At 37.9% G+C, this 24,826-nt stretch overlaps 1 protein-coding gene across 24 annotated transcripts in view; it reads left to right on the top strand.

The window, feature by feature from the left end:
• The window catches only part of adgrb2 (adhesion G protein-coupled receptor B2), a 264,320-nt gene that overhangs the window by 91,535 nt on the left and 147,959 nt on the right, over window positions 1-24,826 (top strand). For 23 of the 24 annotated variants that reach the window (XM_088329165.1, XM_088329151.1, XM_088329159.1 and 20 more), the window contains exons 3-4: window positions 12,940-13,020; window positions 17,579-17,767. In XM_088329165.1, coding sequence (XP_088185291.1) covers window positions 12,940-13,020; window positions 17,579-17,767 — 270 coding nt within the window. The remainder of the gene's footprint in view (window positions 1-12,939; window positions 13,021-17,578; window positions 17,768-24,826) is intronic. The other variant, XM_088329155.1, reaches the window with a different exon arrangement.

The raw sequence follows: 24,826 nt of genomic DNA, 5'->3' as shown, positions 1-24,826 counted from the left end.
ATGTGTTTTTGAAAATTCCTTAAATGCTTTTCATAAATTTGCCATGTCAACGAGGAGATTGTTTTCTTCCTCTGTGGGTTGTGCGATGCAAGGGGTAAAACAAGTGCTGGGGTGGTGCAGTTATATTTTATTACACTAAAAAATATCAAAACAAAGCAAACAGAACATTCTGGACGGAACAATAATGTGATGGTTTCACAAGTGCAATATAAAAATGCCTGAAAATCAATTATATACCAATAGGGTGGATTAAGGGGGGCTATGACAAAAACTAAATATGAGTCAGTGGAAACCAAAATGCCAGCATAACACCAGTCCGTTGTTCAGACTGAATCCCTCAGGTGGCAAACTACAGGAGAAATAAGACCTGATTTGACTGTTTTTTTTAGGTTTCTCTGCTTCAGCTCGGTAGCCTAGATGGTAGGGCGCCCGCTCCGAGACTGGGAGGTCGCGGGTTCAAGCTTCGGCCGAGTCATACTTAAGACCTACAACATTGGTACCCATTGCCTCCCTGCTTGGCGCTCAGCATTAAGGGTTGGAATCGGGGGGTTTGGTCACCTAATGACTCCCAACACAGCAGTTGGGTCTAAAAACGCGGTTACGTCGATAGCTTCGCGTGACAAAATGATTTCCGGTAGATATCACGTTGATGGTTGATACTTGCTGAACAATAATAAATAAATTAAAAAATGAAGTTATAAGCTCCTGTCAGCTTTCTAATGAGCTTGTAATTTGTATTACTTGCGATGAAAAAAAAAAATCCAAAATCATGTAGGAAACCGGAGTGCCCAGGTTTGGGCAGGAGTTAAGACATCACGCAAAATTAAATCAAAACACCACTTAGAACAACGTAGGCACTGTATAACATAGAGAACAATGGATATATTGTGGCGACAAGTGAATAAAACAATAAGTAAAAAAGTAAATAACTACATCCGGATATTAGGCTAGTCATAAGGAGCATTAATTAATTATCACAGCATAATAAACTTGATTACAATATAATGTGAGGATCAAATTAATGAAAACGATGTACCGTTACTGGAGAATGTATACAATTATGACTACATATATGCTTCAAAATACACATGCTTCAAAAGATATAATACCAAATCAATTTGATTTATTTTCCAACTACATTTTATAGATCCAATTGCAAAAATGCCGCATATTGTTCTCATTCTGTAGCTATGTTTATGTGTAAATCCTGTTGAATGAGCTTGGGAGTCAGAAATGTTTACACGCGTCCTAATAGAGCAGAAATAACAGTGGAACATCTCATCTCATCTTATCTCATTAGCTGCACCGCTTATCCTCGGTAGGGTCGCGGGGGTGCTGGAGCCCATCCCAGCAATCATCGGGCAGTGGGCAGGGGACACCCTAAACTGGTTGCCAGCCAGTCGCAGGGCACACAGGGACAGACAGCTCACTCGCTCATTCACATCTAGGGACAATTTGGATTGGCCAATTAACCTAACATGCATGTTTTTGGAATGTGGGAGGAAACCGGAGTGCCTGGAGGAAACCCACGCAAGCACGGGAAGAACATACAAACTCCGCACAGGAAGTCTGGAGCTGAACCCACGCAGGAGGTTCCCATGACTTGAACTGTGCCGCACATGCGCTAACCACTGCGCCGCCGTGCTGCCAATGGAACATTCATCCATCCATCATCTGCACCGCTTATCCTCAGTAGGGTCACGGGGGTACTGGAGCCCATCCCAGCAATCCCCGGGCAGTGGGCAGGGGACACCCTTAACTGGGTGCCAGCCAGTCGCAGGGCACACAGGGACAGACAGCTCACTCGCTCATTCACATCTAGGGACAATTTGGATTGGCCAATTAACCTAACATGCATGTTTTTGGAATGTGGGAGGGAACTGGATTGCCCGGAGGAAACCTACGCAAGCACGGAGATAACATGTAAACTCCACAGTGTAAGGTTCGACCTCATGACCTCAGAATTGTGCCGCACACGTGCTAACCACTGGGCCGCCGTGCTGCCCAACAATGGAACAGTTCATAAAAAATATAATACGCCATGTACCAGCCGTAATAAGTTTTGCTTATCCACTGTCTCCAAATATGAGAATGCATTAATAAGATTGTTAGGAAAACTAATAAAATATCTGCACGAAGAACCACGGCTCGTGTATATGGTTTTCTTAATATTTTTCTCGAGGCCAAATTATTATTATTCTCGACGTTTTCTCGTTGCTGGATTCACATTGCTACATTCAGCAGTCACATTATGTTCCATTGAATAGGAATTCATAAAAGCAATGCAATTTAAACTGAATTCCTGTCTTACGAAAAGCCCTAATTTGGAGTCAGTGTACTTTTTGGAGGTTTTCGCACTTCGGTGCATGCTTACAAGTGCTGAAATCATTATACCCCGGAGTCTGATGACCCCTATTTTGACCCCGATTACATTAAATGCTCTGTGAGTCCAGCGGTTGTCTGGATTGTGTCTGATTACGGCTATCAAATTTGACTATTATATAAGCTTGTTTTTCATAGGCTCCCAAAAAAGGTGGAATGCAAATTTGCATTGTACATTTCTCGGATACAAATTATGTGAAAAAAAAGTGTCAACTTTCTTTGCCCTGCGAGGTAAATAGCGTTGAATACAAGCAATCAGTGTGTATGTTTGTGAAGGGATTGGATCATGAATGTGTTTTAGTACACTTACAGGGTTGAATACTAAAAAGCGGTCACGCTCGAACAAGCGTACGTGACCGAAATTACAAGAGTGTGACCATCTACATGCAGTCTCTCAGCACCCATGCCAGATTTGTTGCTGTGTTTGGGCCTCAAACCGTGAAAATACAATAAAAAGTCTAAAAACTTTTACATAAATGGACATCGCCGTCCCGATATGTTCACCTTTGTACCGGGTAGTCGAAGGGTGGCCGCTGATTCAATAACTTGCTATCCTCCCGAAATCTACCGTCACTCTCGCCTTTGAAATTCCTCGCTGGCGTTGAGATCCTTTGGTTGCTATGGCAACATCATCTTCCTGTGAAGGCCAGACCAACTAAAAATCAGTTACTCTTTTACGCTTAGCTCTATTGTGTAGTTTGCTTTTAATCAGCATCAAGTTGAAGCCATCACTGTTGAACACTGAGTATCAGTTTGCGGTATTAATGATACATTACAGTATTTTACCCACTATAAGGGGCACCGGGTTATAGGGCGCACCATCACAAAACAAATTATTGTGATATTTTTTCACATCAAAGTTGCACCGGACTAAAAGGTGTATGAACACTACTGCAGGGCTAGCATGGCGAGGGTTGCGCAAATATTTTAAAAGTGCTGCAGTTGCGCATTCATTAATCAGCCATGATATATTACTGATCACAATTGCATTCACTCCCATAACATAAGATGCTACCAAGATCATGTGTGCCAGATTTTACACAATAGACCATTAGGTATACAAACGACATATGAAAAGACATTCAGTCTTATCTCATAAATGCACTATTGATTATTATTTGGCTGGGCAGCGACAATAATGTCAGAAATTAAGCTTGTCAAATGTATAGCTGACTCACAAGGTCATTACAAAGCGCACAAGATTCTGAACTGAATGACGATAAGTTATTACGCCGTGCTGACAATAAGGCAATAAGAGAATATGTTGCAACCTAGAAATATGCCATGGCTACATATATGTCATTTCACATATGCCACAGCATATCCGGCACGTGGAGTGGCCGTCCCAGCATACTGGATGAAGAGAACGACATTGTGGGAAGTATTTTGGTCGGCCTAAAATATAGAAATGAATTTATGCATATAATGAAAAGGGACTTAATACCCTTTCATGTTACATTTATATCTCATTTATATGTCGCTGGGGTCAGTGATAATACAATTTATACACTAATCAATAATTGCACGATTAAGGTATTGTGTTTCCAATTTTGTCAGCATATAAAATCCGCATATACAAATTTCTGGCCAGTTTGAGGATAATAAGTGTGCCATATAGTCCAGAAAATATGGCATTTTTTTCTGAGAAGTGAGCCTGGTAAGTGCCAATCAAGGTTGAGTTTTGCTCTACCGCTGGCGGCAAGATAAGTCTTCAAGAAAAAAACTTGATGACCCACTAAAAAACTAAAAGCCTCCTCAGCTGTTATTTTAATCTCCAGTCCAATCAGGACTATGAATTGAGATGGTTAAAAATAAGCGATATGTTTAACCATCAGCAGATTCACATGGCCATACATGTGTATGTGCTGGATTTTGCATATGTAGGAAATATTTTCTGCTTACTAGGAAGTTGTTGTTTTTTTTTCATTTAGTTTTTTTTCCAACCACCTGCTTTGGGGTGCTTTATTTTGATTTTTTTAATTTCCACAATATTGATTTCACATTTGCAGTTGGAGCATTGTATACATTAATTAATAAATCATTAATTAATAAAATTAACAAGATACCTATGATATAAAATTAGCAACATGTTTTTTCTTTCGAGCTGTCGGACAAACCAAACCATTTTCATATGGTTTCTAAAATAGCGTTGACATAAGCATGGTTAAATGAAAATTACCGACATACTGGATTTGCTTTCTATCAGTATTGACAGAGTGTCCGTCAGTACAGAATTTGTCAATAGAACTTTTGATGTGTCAAAGACTCAATGAAATGTCTTTCCAAAGCTTCAACCTGACGGATAAAAAACGGGTTTGATTTTTAATTTGTTTTTTACGTTACTAAAAATGTTTTATCAGTCCTTCCTCACAGGCAGACTGCCTCCAAAAAATACAGCGGTCTTATCTGATGCTGTCCATCAACTATGTAACAAATAATTAAAATAACTTGGACGGCAGAATGAGGTATGCACCTTTCAGTCACAATAAAAATAAAACAGTACAACTTTCCGCATAAGAAGAAGAAGCCAAACAGGTGAAGATGAGCAGCCCAAAAAATACTGGCGAAATGAAACAAAACCAATTTAGCTTCAGGAAGTATAGGCGGCCTTCTGACGATCTTTGTGTACCCACACAATTGTGTATGCGGCAAAGGCAGGCGAGAAAAATACATTGGCGGCCCGTGGGGTTGAGAAAACTCGATTTTGAATCCATTTTGAAAGCACACAAATGACCTTGAGGTCCCCGTAGCCGGGCAGACGCTGTCCCGCTCCAATCTAATTCAACTTCTCTTCTCATATCTGCTTTGCAGCCGGCAAAGGGTGAGGCAGAGTAGTAAGCAAGAGTGGAGTGAATCTATCTGTCCGGCAGCTTATAAAATGTCCATTACAGTGCGCTTCTATCAGTTTGGGCCCTCCCAGATGGACTCGGGCATAAATGGACAGCACTAGAGAGCTATAAAGCCGGGATGGAAGGATGGCAGAGAAAATTCTCTAAGATTGTTGGTGTTAAGAAAAGTGGTTGTCTCAAAAGTTATGCCAAAACAGAGACTCAAGAATAGCATGCTACACAGCAGTCAAAACTGGTATTCCCATATCAATCCTCATGTTAAATCACCATAACAGCATCGCCACCCTCAAGAAGACTGTTAACTGTGGAAAATATCTATATTTCGACCCAATTGGGAATTTGCGTTGCTGCTGAACGGTTTTGCACTAATTTTCATTGCACTACTGTTACAATGATGTATTTTTAATTGCACTAGTATTACTACTTAGTCCAGTCGCTAACCACAATCTTGTGAATATGTTTGCTTATTTCTCCTTAGACCCTTTAATATTTTATCTTTAAATTTTGTATTATGACTTTACCCTGGAGTGCGTTGGCTAATCTCGTTGCAAACAATGCTAGACATCTGGTGGTTATACTTAGCAAGAAACGTTGCTCAAGAACTAGCTACTAGAACAGTGAGCTGCTAGGAAGGGTCAGTCCACTTGAAATACACAAACTTTGAAACCTTCCGAGTACAAAGTTCATATTTGAATTATTTACAGATATTTAATTAAAAAAAATAAGTAATCTACTTTCATTTTGATGTGCAAACCATAAAGTGAACCCGTGTTCATCCGCGGGGGCTACGTTCCAAATTGGACCTGTGAGAGGGAATATCCCTGAAGTAGATGTTTTCTTCAATTACTATTCAATTAAATGATCCATTAGACAGAAGCTAAAAGGGAGAAAACAGGCTCCATCATTAGTTCAACAAATACATGTAACATATACAGTATCTCTAAAAAATATGATATGTTTTGTTTTTTACAAATACCTACTCTCATAGCGACTGTTTATCCAATGGAGAACACAATGCATCGTGAAAGGTTAACCATGCTATGCTGGAGGACTCACAGTTCACAGATCCCTCAACCGCATGGGTTTTCGGGGCACAAATGAGGACGCAACTCTGGACAACCTTCTCCACTATTGATGGTCCATGGCCTGTTCTTGGGTGGTGGAAATGTTGGCATCAGTCCATTCCTTAATGTTGTTGATTTTCTTCTCCTCCTGCTCCCTTCGCCTGTGCCCTGGAAAATATCTTGGTCAGTCTTAATGATCTTTTGACATGACCACAACCACTGACATTTCTGTCTGCGCACAGATAACAGTTTTCGTAGGGTCCAATGTGCCCTCAGATGGGGTTGTGCACTGTTTCGTTTGTCCCATGGGCTAAGTGGTTGATGCCTAGGAGTTTCCTTTCGTATCGCATCTTCAAGGTCTTCTTGTCCAGTTTGGCTGTTTGAGTACATGTACCACAAGGGTAGAGGAGCATCAAGTACCTAGCGCTTGCATGAGTCAGATTTTAAATTTCACTGCTATGTTCTTGTCCGGACTACAAAAACCATTTCATGCAATCGTACCTTGTAAACTCCATTGCAATACCTCCTGAATCCTAATTTCAGAAAACCAGAGTTGGAGTTGAATTAGTCCCAAATGATCTCCAGACCCCCTTTAGCTAACCTGTATTCCAGAAAGCTATCCAGCACGTCCCTTTTGTTTAATCACCATGTTTACATGAGTGTGTATATGCAGGTACTATGCTACTTACTCAAATTTCTGCACTCAGACTTTTTGATGAGTTTATTTTCGAGAGGTTATAAATGTAGCAATATATTCATATATATATATATATATATATATATATATATATATATATATATATATATATATATATATGTATATATGTATATGTATATGTATATATATATATATATATATATATATATATATATATATATATATATATATATATATATATATATATATATATATATATTTTTTTTTTTTTTTTTTTTTTTTTTTTTGGGGCAGCACGGTGGGGCAGTGGTTAGCGCTTGTGCGGCACAGTTCATGTCATGGGAACCTGTCGTGGGTTCAAATCCAGCTCCAGACTTCCTGTGCGGAGTTTGTATGTTCTCCCCGTGCTTGCGTGGGTTTCCTCCGGGCACTCCGGTTTCCTCCCACATTTAAAAAAAACATGCATTTCAGGTGAATTGGCCGGTCCCTAGGTGTGAATGAGCGAGTGAGTTGTCTGTCCCAGTGTGCCCTGCGATTGGCTGGCAACCAGTTCAGGGTGTTCCCTGCCCACTGCCCGGAGATGGCTAGGATGGGCTCCAGCCCCCCCGCGACCCTAATGAGGATAAGCGGTACGGCTAATGAGATGAGATGATATATATATATATATATATATATATATATATATATATATATATATATATATATATATATATATATATATACGAAGGATGCTTTAAATCAGTTGGTCATTAACACATGCTTAACAGAGAAAAGTATTCTACTTTCAACATTTTAGGGCCACCTAAAACGATTCACCCAACCTTTAAATTCCATGTTTTAGTTGGTGGGTGTGTTTCTTTCAACCCTACTTCTCATGATTACAACTTAAGAAGAACGCAATGATAACTTTGTAACAACACAATAATAACACAAGCGGCTATTTTTGAAATGCATTTAAAACTGGTAAACCTTCACGCTAATCATTAACAAAAACAAAACAAAAAATCAAAAACATTTGAGCAACCACTGGAGTAGATTCTTCCTATTAAGAATATTTAATGAAAAAAATATGGTGAAAATTCCAAATCAGACACAAAAGTGAATAAGAATATGGCCTTTTTAGGAAGATGTGTGCATGCATACCAACACAATTTCCAGATTCAGTACATCCCTAATGATAATTAATGGGATTTTTGAGTGGGCAGTGGTTAGCACGTGTGCGGCACAGTTTTGAGGTCACGAGATCGAACCTCCGGTGTGGAGTTTGCATGTTCTCCCCATGCTTGCGTGGGTTTCCACCGGGCACTTCGGTTTCCTCCCACATTCCAAAAGCTTGCATTTCAGGTTAATTGGCCAGTCCAAATTGTCCCTAGGTGTGAAGGAGCGAGCGAACTGTCTGTCCCTGTGTGCCCTGCGACTGGCTGGCAACCAGTTCAGGGTGTGCCCTGCCCACTGCCTGAAGATGGCTGGGATGGGCTCCAGCATCCCCGCGACCTTACTAAGGATAAGTGGTGCAGATAATGGATGGACGGACAGATGGATAGGATTCTTGAGTATTTTGGAATGGGATTGCCATTGTACAATTTTCTATAAAGTTCCACACCTTACACATTATATGTGTACCCCTTATTATATATATGTTTGATCATTTAAAATTGTGTTTTATTTTTGTGTTATTTTTTTTTTCCTTAATCATCATCCTTGTCACTGGAACCAGACAACAACGCCATCATAAAGTGTTAATAATGTCCTAGTATTCTACATAGTCTGTGTTGCTGTGAGTGAATAGGTGCCGCGTTGTTTTTGTTTTTTTATGACTTAAAAAGGGGCATTGCAATCATAATTAAAGAGGAGCAATTGGCAAAGGTTGACAAGAATGACATTCTTTTTTTTCCGGCCAAAAATTAACAGTTACATATTAACTTGACAACCAAATTCCAATAACACTCACCGTAAAAATGGATTTTAGAAGTTGTCGTTATGAAAAAAAAGAATCAAAAACACTTCAGACGGCTTGCCAGTCTGATGCTCCCCATCTCCCAATCACTGCCGCAACTCTGTTCACTTCACAGGAGTCAAAATGACAGTCGGGCTCACGAGTCAAATCCCACTAGCTGCTGCTCTTATCCTTTGCTCTCTAAATGAACATCACAGTGACACCCGACAAAACCCGAATCTAACATGTCATCCAGTTCATCCAAATATGTCTGTGTGGTTATTTATGGCTGTCATCTTAGAGCTCGCAAACTTTACTCATTTGGATCGACAAACTTAAATGTTGACACAATTATTTGTGATTAACTGCTTATTCGCTTATTTTATATTACTGTATTTCCCGGACAATAAGGCACACGTGAAACCCAAGCTGGCCAGAAATGTAAACATTCGCCTCGTATTCTGGTGTGTCTTATGTGCCGACAAAATGCGAAATACATTACCGTATTTGTGCATTATTGATCTGTAGATATAATTTATCGCCGACCACATTTGCATAACAATGGTGTTAACAGGGTTCAAACCGGGTAGCAATGGTAAGAGCACTGGACCCTTACCACCAGGCTATTAGGGACATGCAATGCTATTCACAATTGCATAGCATTAAATACAATGGGAAACGAACCTGGATTGCGGTGGGGAGACCGCTGGATCCTATTCACTAGACCAGGTAGTTACGGTTACAGGTATGTTGGAGTAGAAAGAATGTTGTTTCACTTTTTCTAAGCTCTAAACATTGAAAGAAACAAACATGTTCAATATGTTCACCTATGCATGTATTCATATCGTTCAGGTTGGCTGAATTACTTCCCACGTTACCCTTACTTCTATTCAGTTTAGAGTGACCAAATTGCTTCTAACAATGTATTTCTTTTCAGAGCTGTGTAAAGACTTCACAAGTTACAATATATACAATATTGTATTTCAGTGGTACCACGGGCTGGTTTAAAGTTTAACAATAGTCTTGTGGCCTGGCCCAATGAGACCATCAACAACTTGGTATTTTCAATAAAAACGTGTGATGGCGATATGAAACCTAATGCCCCTAAAGGGCAGGATCCAACGCGCTCCACGCCGTGATCTGGGTTTGATTCCTGTTGCATTTTATGTCCTGCAATTGAATGCAATTTTAATCAGTAATTTTCTAAGACTGGTAAATCAGTGTGTAAATATGGTACTTTTTCATTTTTTTGTAAAATCTTAGCACTTACTGTAGCACTTGCCGAAAATATGGCTTGTATCCAACCCCCTACGATTCCATTTCCTTATACATACATACAACTAGACACTTAGAAGTTCCCCGTCTTGTAATAGCTCAGAAATCAATTTGCAGAGTAAGGTAAAATCGACTCTCTTGCACAGATTTGCCTTGGGAGATAACATTGACTTTGACACGCTGCATTTGTTTCCACTTCAGTCCTCCACTTTCGACCAACGTTTGACAAAAGCGAGGTGTCAGAATCAGCAGATATCTTCTTGATCACACCAGAGACTTTCTTTTTTCGACTTCTGACGTTCCTTAATTAGACTTTACGAGCCTGAAAATTGGAAGTTGCCCTTTTTGAAATGCAAACATAATTTCAATGAAACTGTGGCGTTGATTAAAACATGAACAAAAACAAACTGAAGCTGGTACAAACATTACTTTTGTGGAATTGGCTTCAGAAAAAACTAAAGACGAAAAAAAGAAAAAAAAAGGCTTACCAAAAAGCTGCTGTGAACGTCCCCGGAATTCCATCAATCCATTATTTACACTACTTATCCTCAGTAGGGTCGCGGGGATGCTGGAGCCCATCCCAGCTATCTCTGGATGGTTGCAGAGCACACATAGACAGACAACTCACTTGCTCATTCACACCTAGGGACAATTTGAACGGGCCAATTAACCTGACATACATGTGTTTGTAATGTAAGTGCCCGGAGGAAACCCACGCAGGCACGGAGAGAAAATGCAAACCCCACATGGGGAGGTTGCCGTAGCTGGATTTGATCCCTGAACCTCTGCACCTTAGTGCTTTGCACTAACCACCCATCCACCATGCCTCCACCTCCCTGGAAATAATCATGTTTAATAAAACTCAAATCTCCCTTAATTTAGTGATCTCAAAGTATTAATTTAATTTAGTGATCTCATGGACATATTGTTTCCCATGGAGTGATCATTTTAGTCACCCGCACTAATATGAAAGTTTTAAGTAAGTCCAACCTAAGTCATTCATTACTGATGGATTTGTTTTCATAATAATTCTTGTTGTTTTCATTTTTTGATTAAAAAAAAGATCTAAAAAGTGGACTGTTTATTTTTTCTTGTGGCAAAAACATTTGGCCCAAAAATCTGCTATGGCAACCCCCCAAAAAAATGAGTTTTAGACCACTACTCTTGGAAAGCAACACTGTGTAATATTGTCCTCAAGACGTCGCTGTATTGTGCAGTGCAACCAAAAATGAGCGTCACAAAGCATAAGGAGGAATACATGTTTTTTGACTTATGAATATTCTCCCAAATGTTTTTTTTTATATATATTTCCACCAGAAGGCGCTAAATAATGTACTATATATTTTTAAATATAAGATCCCTAAGCTTAATTTTCACTGCCTCCGGTTATGCTGCAGTTAAAAGCAAGCTTTCTAATTCTTCCGGATGCTGCGTGAATACTTTTATAAAACTTCAGAAATAAGTCAATGAAGGCAGGAAGTCAAATGGCGAGATGTTTGTTTCATGTCGGGATAAAGCAGTTAACAAAACAACCTGACGGTATGACTTTACAGTTGTTAAAACTTAAAAAGACAATATAAGAACTCTCAATAGATATGAATATACTTAACACATTTGAACCTTAAATATCCTTTCTTATATAGATGAGAACAAATCTTGGAAATACAGCCAACTGATCCAATGATGTATTTTTGAGCAGCATGAACTCCAATGTTTTATTTTAACTTAATTGATAATAGCAAATAATTATTGGAGAGGGTAATAAATCAAAATGGGGAAAGACTGTTCTCATAACAATACATTAAAAAGCTCATAGAAATAGTTATACCTTTACCTTCCTACTTATAAGGTGTCTGATCATTTAAAAATTTGGTTTCACATAATAAATAAGCCTAAAAAAGATGTTTCCATCAAATTTATAATAATGTCCCCTGATCTATTTAGGGGTTTTTCCTCTTTCCATTTTCAAACACACCAGGACGAAAGTGGGGGTGGATGTATTCGCCCTTCATTTAAGGCCACACAAGGTTAAGTTTGTCATTGCAACCAAAACATTGTGTAATGCTTATGGCCAAATAGTCTCAGGGACATAAAAACAAAACAGAAACAAACAAACAAACAAACAAACAAAAAAAAACACTAAAGCTGCATCGGTGAATCGATGATATTGATCATTAAAAGCATTGGTAAAGAATTTCAGCGTTGATTTATGAATTATGCTTCACTCAACATGTTAATTAAAAGTTAATTGCACGTAAAAAGTGCATTGAATTTCATCTTGACGTTGAAGGGGATATGCATGTTGGTACCAGTTTGACCCAGCAGAGGGAGCATCAAGACTATTAGTTGGTTTCTGGAGTCCCCTTGATCTATTGGAGCAGCAAACATATAGCAACAACCCACAGGAACACTTCCGACTTTTTAGAATCTATTTTCAGATGGACTGAGGTGAGAGGGAAAATTGTTGTTTGATCTGACGAGTTCAATGAAGAACCACGCCAACCAGTATGGACGCATATTGGTGCCAATAACAAGAGGAATTTGTATCTGTTAATCTTTAAAGATACCCAAGGTTTTTCGAGAAACAATCTCCGATCCAAGCTTTGCCTTTTCATTGACACAACTGCTTTATTTTATGGACTGACTATGTTCTGGACCTGCCAGATGGTTTGCTCATTATCAATTTCAGTTTCTTTTAGCTAAGTTTGTTAACTTTATTTGTCATAGACTCCCGTAATAAAATATATAGTACTAAGAATCTCTTGTTTCTTCTAGACCCATACGACGATGACCTGAAGGTGAAGACACAAAGACCAAGATCAGCCGACCAGCCAGGTGTGTTTCAGGCACAAACAGGTGCGTAATGTGAATATGGATGCACCAGTTCCCTGCAAGGGTGGGATGATCGATCCAAATAGTGCTAGTATTGATACTGAGTGAGCACTTGGATCGGATGGATACTACTGTCTTGGGATCGAGACTGTCTTCATATTTGAATCTGTTGTTATTGGGTTGTAAGCTTATACATATATTATGACTATTAAATCTAAATAAGTGCACATTATTTGAACTACTGATTTCATTTTGAACATATTTTAGAATGGGAAAGCATTATAGCTGTCTTGTTGACATTGTTATAAAGTATTAGTATTTAATGAACGTTATCCAAGTTGTTGTAGTAGAGGTTTGTTTCTCTTATGTTAAAATCTTTTACATTATATTGCTCAAGCAATTTGCATTTTGACTTAATGTTCAAAATATTGTGAAATATAAGTTAAAGTTTTCCTTTTGACTTTGTTTTATATGCTATTTTGCTACATTGCTGATTTTCTTTTGGGTTTGACTCTATTGACCTTTGTTCTGAAACAATTGTAATAGAAATATTTAAAATTATTTTTAAACATTTTAAGTAATCATTGGAGTGTGTTTATCGCAATTGTAAAGTCTCAAAGGAGGAGATTAATTTAGTAGATTTTCATGGCATTTCCGAGCAAAAATCACTGTCAGATCACTATCGTTCGATACTACCCAGAATTTACTCAGACCAAATTAATACGAAAATTCCCATTATCGCCCACCCCTAGTTCACTATTCATGTCTGCCAACGTTCATCCTCTATTGTATACATCCATCCATCCACCGCTTATTCTCAGTAGGGTCGCTAGGGGCTTTGTATACATTTTAAATTATGTATTCATACAACAATTTTTACACGGGGTAAAAAAAACAAACTACTTTTTATGTTCAACCAATCTCATACTGGCCATTTCGGCTCTAATATGGATTGCCTTGGTCATTGGTAGCAGACAACAACGTCTTTATAGATTGCTAATATTATCTCGTATTCTACAATGTCTGTCTTTAAGATGTTTTTTATCCTTTAACAAGGGGAATTTTAATCATTAATAAGGGGAGCAATAGACTAAGATTGACATCTGATCTCTATTGATTGATTTTACCCTGTATTTACCTGGGTCGGATAAATACCTAAATTCCCCGTATTGTATACCCATAGTTCAAGACCAGAACAAGTGATAAAATGCTTGCCAAAATATGACCGAAAATGAATCTCTTTTGACCAATGCCAATGCAGGGTTGAAATCCATGAAAACACTTGAATTGTAATTTTCAGTTTTCAAAGATTGGAAGCTGTTTGAAATTTGGTTGAAGTGCTTGCAAATGCTTGAAATTGTTGCAATCTTTCTCAATAAGGCTTCTCAAGAATTATGCTGACACTGCTCTCTGGTGCCTTTGCTTTGCTATTGCATTTCTTACCTGTTTAACCGTATCTGACATTAGTCTGTACGCCATTGTCTTATGAAGAGTCAACGCCCACTATATTTCCTGCCCAAGAGGAGGGAGGCGTGCTACACTTACACAGAGCACTATGAAATGTATATTAGTGGAAAGATTATGTATAAATCATGGATATTTTTGATGGACCACGTAAAAAATAAATAAATTAGTGTTTCCCAGTCGTAAATTGCGATAGGAAGAACGTCTTGCAACTGAAAAGGGAAGTTTCATATTACATTTTTACCCAATGCCTATATGGGGAGAGTTTTGTCTAAATAAAAAACAAATATATTTGCAAAAAAAAAAACCTAAAAAATAATATGTCTTGATAAACACTCTCACAAGATTAAAACTAATAAATGTAAATCACAGATATATTTGTGGCTCTACAAAATACATCATTCACACCTGATTTTTTGTTTTGTTTTGTTTATGTTACTGGAATTATTGGCAAATTGGCTTAGAATGCCTTAAAACACGATTACATTTCTTCATGAAAAAAAGGGTACAAACCCTGGACCTTGTCCTGAAACATGAAAATGGAATAATTTAGCTCTACATGACATGTATTGAATATTCGAAAAATGTCAAGTGTTTGTGTGAAGCGAGCCGTGCTGTTACATACGTGACATTTCTCATAATTCATGTCAGCCCTTTCACCCACATGGGAAACAGGTCAACACGCGCCTGTTCATACCCTCTGAATGTTTGCTGGTCCTACATCAAGGAGCAGCGATTCTCCACCCCCTACCGTCAGGAAAACCTCCCCCGGCGCGCTCTGTCTAGTCGTCTCTCGTGCTTTCCCCACTTGCTGCTGCCGCTCTTCGAGTTCCTCAAGGCATTGGAGACGAGCTTAAACCCTGACTCACGGCATGTTAATGAAGATGTAATGCGATTAACGGACATGAAATTAATTTGATTTCCTCCGCTGTCACGTGATGACGCCTCTATCAAAGAACAGCGGCACTTGCAAAACAATTCCAAGAAGGACTGAGAAACTTGGTTTTTAATCGTCTTTTTCTAGAGAGGAACCAAGATTGGGCGGAAAAAAAGTGTGCAATGCAACTGGATCCATGTAAAAAATAGGCCTTTTTCTTGTAATTGTGCTATTCAATCTAGAAGCTATTCAAAATTAGATGGTAGTTTTGTCCATAATTGAAATAGTTGCCTAAATTCTTTATATATACAGCTAGCATCTGACTTACGACTAGGATCGGATTTTGACAAACCAGTCAATGGCGCCATATCGTATCTAGTTGCTGAGTGTTCAAAAAAATCTACCGCTATTTTTAGCTTTAAAAACATATTCATCAAGATCATTATTTAGTCTGCTTCACATTGTCTTTGTGTTGGAAAACGGCCCAAACAATCGCCTTAGATTACTGTTTTGGTAAATGTTTGCCACTTTCAGTTTTATACAAGTACATGTTTTTTTGTCTTTTTTTTTTGTTTAATATTCTGGTGACAGAATGTGTTTCACTCTTAAAAATAGCATGGGGGGTAACATGTACTGCTCTTAAATGTCAAAATGTAGGTGTGTATTCGGAGAGAAACCTTAAATAAAAAAAAGAAGTGAGCATCTACCAGGGAGGACCAATTTTGCTAGCTGTGGTCATACAATGGCCGTCCAATCTCGCCATTTGTAGAAATAAATATATAAATGAATAAATATCTAACACAAAGTGATCCCATACACAGAAATGGGCACTTGTATAAACCACATACCACCTGATAATATGGCATACACGGAATGTAATGTTTTATTCGTGCATTTTGTCATTTATTTTAATGTCTATTTTGTTGTGTATTCCATCTTTTTTGTCATTTATTTTGGCGTGTATTTTTTCACAATGAAATGTTTTTTGAATGAGAAGAACTCCCAGTTGCCAGAGCTTAACCTATTGGTTTAAACGTATTGGAGTTTATCTGGGGACTGACAAATGAGTGTAACATTCAACAGGTTTGAAATTTATTCGGATGACATGCATATGCCTGTTGAGATTTTTTATGTTGCAAATGCTATTTAATTTGCCAAGTTCAAAATTAATCAAGATACATGTAGAAGAATCATGCAATATAAAGGCCAAACTTTCAAGGTTGATAATTTTCTAAAGTCTTTATGTCTCAATTTAAGAAAAAAAAACATCCCAATTTCAGGAAAAACAGTCACACATTCACATTCTTAATCTCAATCACTAAACTGATTCAAACAACCAACAAATGACCATGGTTATTTTGTTTTCTAAAATTATTATGTAAACTTCCCTTAAAGTGTTATTATTTAGAATATAAATTACAATTAGAATGATTTTACCTAGTGAATATTGTTTACAACAAGATTAGACATGGTACTCTAGTAAAGCCTTAAAGGTACAGTGTGTACTATTTGACCATTAGATGACGCTATATTGTCTAATGCGAAAGAAAACAGTTGCCAAATGGACACAGCATAGCAGCAAGATGTCTGAAAAACATGGCGCACACTACTAGGTATTTATTCAGCTATGTAAAAGAAATGAACATTTCTCAACCTATGACTATTTAGAAAAAGTAACATTGGTATGATAGGTCATGTATTTTGCATACATTCCAAATGGATTTTTATTTTATTTTTTTACTGAATGAAGGTAGTTTGAACCAGTACGAGGCACTAAATATTACACACTGTCCCTTTGATAGAGACGAATAAGAATGACAGAATTCATCCATCCATTATCCTCTGTTATCCGGGGTTGGGTAGTGGGGGCAGCAGCCTCAGCAGGGAAGCCCAGACGTCCCTCTCTCAAGCCACTTTTTCCAGCTCATCCGAGGCATTGCCAGGCCAGCATAGAGACGTGGTCTCTACTGCGTTTCCTGGGTTGTCCTCGGGGACTCCTGCCAGTAGGACATGTTCGGAACACCTCCTGAGGCATCAGATGCCCAAGCCACCTCACCTGGCTCAATGCATAGGAGCAGTGGCTCTACAAAGAGTCCCTCCCAGATGACTGAGCTTCTCACCTTAGAATGATAGGATAAATAGGCAAAAATATGTACAAGTTGACAATGAGTAAAAACTTTCGTAATTCCCCCAAGCTAATGTCCCTACGCTAGCTTAAGCCTCTGTGTTTGTGATGTGCAGGTGACCCCGCTGCAGAAGAATGGTCGCAGTGGAGCGTGTGTTCTTTGACGTGTGGACACGGTTGGCAAGTTAGGACACGCTCGTGCGTTTCGTCCCCCTACGGGACGCTGTGCAGCGGTGCGCTACGGGAGACACGGATGTGCAACAATACCGCATCCTGCCCTGGAGAACCCGGGATAATAAGCTCAGGTATGCACAAGGTGGAACAAAGAGAAAATTGATATGCTATGCATTACTGGAACGGTAATAAAATCACTTCAAATAAACGGCATTAAGAATTGTTGGGTTTAAGTTTTAAAGTTACTTTAAGCTACTAAGACCTGGCGACCAGATGTGTTGACATCAATGCAGAATTCGATAATAGAGACACTGCTCTACTTACAACAAGATCATACGATCGTTCGTAAGTTGAATTTGTTCGTAAGTTGCTATATTTTGTATGAAATGTATGTTTAAGGTCTACTAGGTTGCCAGCCAATCGCAGGGCACATGTGGACAGACATCTCACTCGCTCAGTCACACCTAGGGACAATTTGGACCGGCCAATTAACCTGAAATGCATGTCTTTGGATTGTGGGAGGAAACCGGAGTGCCCAGAGGAAACCCACGCAAGCACGGGGAGAACATGCAAACTCCGCACAGGAAAAATGGTAGCTGGATTTGAACCCATGACCTCAGAACTGTGCCGCACACGCTCTAACCACTGCACCGCCGTGCTGCCCTTTCTCTTATATATTTTTCTAAAAAAATATATTTCCTCTTTTTAAATGTATCATACATTAGAAAAATACATATATGAATGCATGAATACATAAATAATACAAATATGAATAAATAAAACTATTCACATTATAAGGAAAATGAAAATATAAATTTAGTTTCCATCAAGTTCATATATTTCAACTAGATCACAATTGCCCCTAAAATTAGTTTAAATGGAAGCAATCTATCCAAAAGGTAATATTTGAACAATTAAAAAAAAAAAAAAAGAAAGAAGCGAAATGGAAGCATTTTTAGAGATGAACTTAGTACTAACGGTAATTAGTTTCAAACTGTAAAATGTGATTACAACCAGAGCTAAAAAGAAAGGAAAAAACAGTTGTGGTATCATAGTTTGAGATCTGAGTGTTCTTAACTTTTTTTCTTTTTGTGGGGTTGTATTTTCTTTCAAAAAGTAATATTGAGCAGGTGTACTTGGGACTGAAAATGTGTATTTTTCATCCTGTTATGAAATTAGCTTTCTATTTTATTATGCAGAATTATAAAAATGTATCATCTATTGTCCTTTTTTGGGTTTTATCATAACGTTTACAATGTAAACATTCCATAAATTATGAGATTCATCTTGGAAACTTCCTCTAAAAGCAAAACAATAAAAAAAGAACAAGAAAAAACTAGTCAAACAATTTATTTGGTGTTCTGGCACATGAGTTCATCATTCTGCTTTTGGTCCCTAATGACATCTCAGCTTGTGTTCTATAAACATAATTAAGTTCTATTGCGACTCATTTATAATGTAGGATTAAACGCTCCTTCATTTCTGCCTATTCAATCACATAATTTGCATGAACTGTAGTTTATCTTGACTGATATTCCAGAGCTACGTAAATATCCGCCCAAATTTCTGAAAGCGGGGGAAAAAAGAAGAAACACGACCCCTTTCCCCTGTCAGCGTCTACGCCTGTTTTAAATTCAAATCCACAAATGCGATTTGTACGTGAGAGTGCCTCGGTTATGCATTCTGTGTTGTTATTAATATTTGCAGACACTCTTTTGATGGGGTATTGGCTGCCTTCTGTTGAAGTAGGGGGCACCCCCCCTGCTATTTCTTAAACCGTACCATAGAAAATGCAGCTAAAGAGGGAATCCGGAGGTGGTAGCAAAACAAAAAGTAGATCGTAAAAAAAAAGAATGGATGTGTTTAATGAGCTTGATGTAATTGACTTCTAAAAATAAGCCTTCGATCAAAAGGTAATGGTTTTACTTGTTTATGTTAGCCCACATTTTTCCAGCATGACAGCAGCATGACACTGAAACAAATGGAGCAATTTTAGGGAAATGCAACTTGAATAGAAAAGTGTTAAGCGCTGACTTTTTGTGTAAAAAATACTTATGGTGACAATGTTGTCAGTTTCTATGCATTATATTTTACTGTTATTGTATATTTTTTGGACTCATAGTTTGCGTTGTCAGTTCTAATGATTAGGGAGGGTCACTTGTCGTCTTTTTGGCAAAAAGCAGTCAAGATTTAAATGTTGTTACTATTCTATTAATCACTTCTCATTCAGCTGGTTGCTCAGACTTTGGTATTCAGCCATCTCTCTCAGTATACATAGCCACTCATAGGTTGTTTAATTATTTTGCAAATATAACTTCAAAACATATTGTTGGTGCTATGTATTTAGTTACTATTAATTTGTCACTCCTATCGTTCATTTTGGGACTCATAAACTTTATTTTTAGTCATAATGCAACCGTCAAAGTTGACACTATTGCCAGTTACTATGTACTTGAGTTCATATTAGTTTGCATGGTCACCAATAATGTTTAGATACAAGATACCTGTCATATATTTACAAACATCTCTTATGATATGAATGTCATCAGTTACTATGCTATTAATCACTTCTAGTGTATCTAGTCAATCTGACTTTGTCATGTATTCACCCCTCAATATATTAGTTTCCTTCATCACTCTTAGTGGTAAGATCTTATATTTCGCCCACATACTTTACTGAAGTTATTATTTGGATGACTACTTTTTACCTCTACATGAGTAATGTGATTCTGAAGTTACACTTAATTTACTTGAGTAACACATTTCAGACAAGTACTTCGGTGCCGCTTGTACTTTACGCGTTGTGCCTAAATGCAGCTTTGGGTTTACTTCAGGCTAGGCCGCTCAAATCAAGTTTCAGTGCCGAAGTGGAAACTTGATTTGGGGGACCGAGCCTGAAGTTAACCTGATACTGCACCTCGGCAGCTTCGGGTTTACTTCCGGACCCGTCCCTCAAATCAAGTTAATCGGTCGGGCTCCGGCTAGTTCGGGCTTTTATACAGTATGTGGGACCGGGCCGGTTCGGGGCAGATTTTCCAGGTCAGATATTACCTCTCCTTATAGTAATTTTAATGTGTGCAAATATAACATATGATGACCGTATTGTCAGTTATTATGTCCTTAATCACTATTAGTTTTCTAATTCATGTTTATTGTTCAAGTTGGGACTATGATGCTGTACATATTTCCTAGTTCTAATGCAAACTCCACAAAATATGAGAAAATTGACATTTACTTTGTTATGATTCACTTTTAGTTAAGCTAGTCAAACTGACTTTGTTAGGCGCGGCACTTAACTTTGGTTTCCCTTCTGTATTAGTTTCCCTAGCAACTCATAGTTTGTTCAATTTCATGCAAAAATCACACATTACAACATTGCTAGTTGATACGCACCTAATCGCTATTAATTGACTTATCGTGCTTGCTTTTTATTTACAGATACCGACGTGTTATTTTTTTAGTCATAATGCACATATCACATTTTAAATTACTAACAGTTTTTATGCACCTAGGTTTGTATTAGTCTGTTTTGTCACCCTTAAGGTTTAGATAGTACCACTTGTCATATTTTTGTAGTCATAATGCAAATATGTCTTAACATTTTCACCTAGAAATAGTTGCTGTTAATGTGTCCTAATGCTTTGATCCTGTTACTATGTGTATGCGTAGTAACTTCTAATGTATTTACCTTTTTTGCAAGTACCACTTATGATGACAACATTAAACATAGAGATTTTGCCAATATCGCTTGAGATGATAATGGGTTCAGCTACAGTGCACTTGATCACTATAAGTCTGCCAAGTTACTCTTAGTTTGTATTTATCAACGTATCGATACTGTATTCATTCGATGTGTTGTAACCCTGTTTTTTTTTGTTTCCATTTTAACTTAAGTGCATTGTTTCCATGATAAACTTCTTATATTTTCTTCTTTTTGTGGTCTGAACCTTGAAATATTGGGGCCCAGCATTTATTTTATTTTGTATGCACTTACTCTTAAGAAAAATATGCAACACAAGCTAAGTCCAGGCCGACCCCCACATCCCTGAGGTAGAGGGAACGCATCTTGCATGTGTTATTTCTTACAAAAGCTTGGCAGAGTTTTTATTGAAATGTTTCCTTATTATTTATGTTTTATTTTTGTCCCTGCAAATCTTGCCTATGAGTTCTAAGTGAGGTTAAAAATGTCTGGAAGCGACTTTGCATCTGTGTGCAGCATCTAAGACAAGTGCCAGGGACACAAAGGCAATGAAGCATGTAAAGGACACTTTTGCCTTTTTTTTTTTTTTCCTGATTCATCGCGAAAACTCACAATTTAGGGCAATGCTGTATCAATTTAGCTAATGGTTTTGTTCTTTTTAAAAGCATCCATTCTGTAAGTCAGGGGTGTCAAACTCGTTTTAGCTCGGGGTCAAATGGTAAAAAAAAAAACTCAGGGGGTTGGTCGAGTTGATTAAAGAGAAATCAAGAGAGTAAACGAAAGAGAGGAACAGAAAGAATGAAAGAGTGAGAGTGAAAGAAAAGACAGAAAGACATAAAGATTGAAAGACAAAAAGATAGAAAGAGATCAAAATAAAGCAAGTAAAAAAGAAAGAAAGAAAGAAAGAAAGAAAGAAAGAAAGATAAATGAAAAAAAGAAAGAAAAGAGATAAGAAGAAAAAATAAGAAAGAAAATAGATAAAAATACCCCGCGACCCTAATAAGGATAAGCGGTACAGCTAATGAGATGAGATGAGATGAGATGAGATGAGAGATAAAAATAAATGAAGAGAGCAAAACACGGAGGAAAAAAAACAGGGAAAAAGAGAAACAAAAGAGAGAGAAAACCCAGGAACAAAATAAAGAAAGAAAGCAGAAAAGAAGAAAGAAAGAAAGAAAGAAATAAAAACTGACAGAGACAGAAAGAAAGCAGATGAGAGAGATGGAGATAGAAAGCAAGTGAGTGAAAGAGAGAAACATAGAGCGATAAAAAGAATCAAAGTGAGGGAGAAACTGAAATAAAGTGACAGAGAGAAGCCAAAATGCAGAGAGAAAGTGATAGAACAAGAGACAAATAGAAAGAGGAAGAGAGAGAAAATGTGAAGGAAAGAGAAATAGAGAAAAGAGACAACAAGGAAATAAGAGCTAGAGAAAGATTAAAAAAGTAGAAGAAATAAAGAGAAGAAAGGAAGCAAGAAAAAGAGAGAAGTAAAAGAGAAAAAAAGAGTGAGAAAAAAAGAGCAAGTGACATCGAGGGCAAACACAGCCACAGTTGCTTTGTGATTGGTGTCTCCTTAGGTGACATTGAGCAAACACACTTAACACTGCCTCTCAATTTTCTCTCTGTGTTGTCTAGCGGGCCGTATTTACTCTGCCTGATCTGGCCCGCAAGCCGCATATTCGATGCCTCTGTTGAAAGTGGTTGAGGTAATGAGCCCCCTCCCTTATAATTTCTAAAGTCGAACCTCCTCTCTTGCCGTATTTAGCCACCGCTGATTCCTGAATCCCGCAATCCGGTGACATTTCAAATGCATGTGAAAACACTGCTGCAATATGCAGTAAAGTCCCCAGGTCAACACGTAGTCAAATGTTGCTGAAGAAGTGGGTGTGAGGACTAGGGCTCGTCAAATTGATCCAAATATCTACATCATCAAAAATAAGCAAGTACTTGCATAACCTATTCCTTCAAAGGGTTACTTCTCTATGGAGAAAGCACAGCCTTTCTCTCTCTCTCACCTTGTGCCCTGCCAAGGGCTCTAGGGTTTAATGCCTAAGTGTGGACATTTTTTGCAACTCTCCCTACATGGCTTGCTGCTGTATCTTTCCTGCAAAGCAGGAGGGCCAAATCTGTAAACCAGACCTTACCAGAAGCTCAAAATGACAAAGGCAACTAGGGAAAATGGCAATTTCAGGTGTAATTTGTGTGGTAAAGTAGTGTGTTTCTGTAGCAACACCACACGTTTAAGTAGACATGAACAAAACGTACTCTGCAGAGAGCAACGAGTTGCAAACAAAAATGTAAACATGTTACTGTTCCTGAACAAAAAACTGTGAATCATTACGGCAATTTGCTCTGAAAACGCTGGTTTACTAGTGATCCCAAGAGCCAAGAAGGTTTGAGACGTCCTCCATTTGGGCCCTCGTACTGTGGAATGCTCTTCCCCCTGACATTCGATCTGTAACCTTAGTGCAAATGTTTAAAACTAAGCTTAAAACATTCTTCTGTTCTATCGCATATGAATAACCTATATTATATGTTGATAATACATGTATTTTTTGCCCTAATGTAGGTTTTAGATGAGGGGATGGTGTGATAATACTCTGTAGTTTGCGATAGTCTTTGTTCTGTGCAGCCCTTTGAGATTTAGTTCCATACAAATAAACATGACTTGACATGAGATACAATTAATACTTAGTTTACATTACCAACTTCATTTAAAAACATTGTGCATTGGAATATATATATATATATATATATATATATATATATATATATATATATATATATATATATATATATATATATATATATATATATATATATATATATATATATTAGTGGTCTTGTTGAAATTGTTAAATAAAAGTAGTTGTCTTCTATTTATAGTTGTAGTCAAAAGTTTACATAAACTTGTGGAGAACTGACATGAAGCGGAGCAGGAAACAGGAAAAAAGGACCCTTTCGCGTAGACATACTCACAATTTATTGGGGGACTGAAGAGGAGGGTGCGCACACTCGATCTGGGGATCGATGGTCGTAGGGTGGATTAGAAATCCAAACAAAAGACAAGTTGTCAAAAACAAACGGATCGGACCAAAAACAAAATAGGATCAAATACGGGCAGATTCACAGAAATGCGCATTTAACAGGTTTTAACAGAAGTCTCACGGAGTTCAACCAGGTTTAACAAACGTTCCGCAACGCCCAGTACAAAGGAGCGCGCTTAAGTACTCCAAGAGCAATCAGTCCAATGCGTCTCAGCGGGTGTCAAGGGGCGGGGCCAGCTGGGCGCTATGACAACCGTGTAGGACATGACAGAGAACATAATGTCATGGCTGGGTTTCCAGTTATTTCTACAACTCTGATTTTTCTCTGATAGAATGATTGGAACAGGTAGTCATTTGTCACAAAAAAAGCATTTTTGAGGTTTGGTTCTTTTACGACTTTATTTTGGGTTAGCAAAAATGTGATCAAATCTGCTGGGTCCAAA

The sequence above is a fragment of the Urocampus carinirostris genome, chromosome 2, assembly GCF_059441175.1.
Source record: "Urocampus carinirostris isolate Australia breed hairy pipefish chromosome 2, RoL_Ucar_1.0, whole genome shotgun sequence".
NCBI lineage: Eukaryota > Metazoa > Chordata > Actinopteri > Syngnathiformes > Syngnathidae > Urocampus > Urocampus carinirostris.
This window is presented reverse-complemented; position numbering and strand designations above follow the sequence as displayed.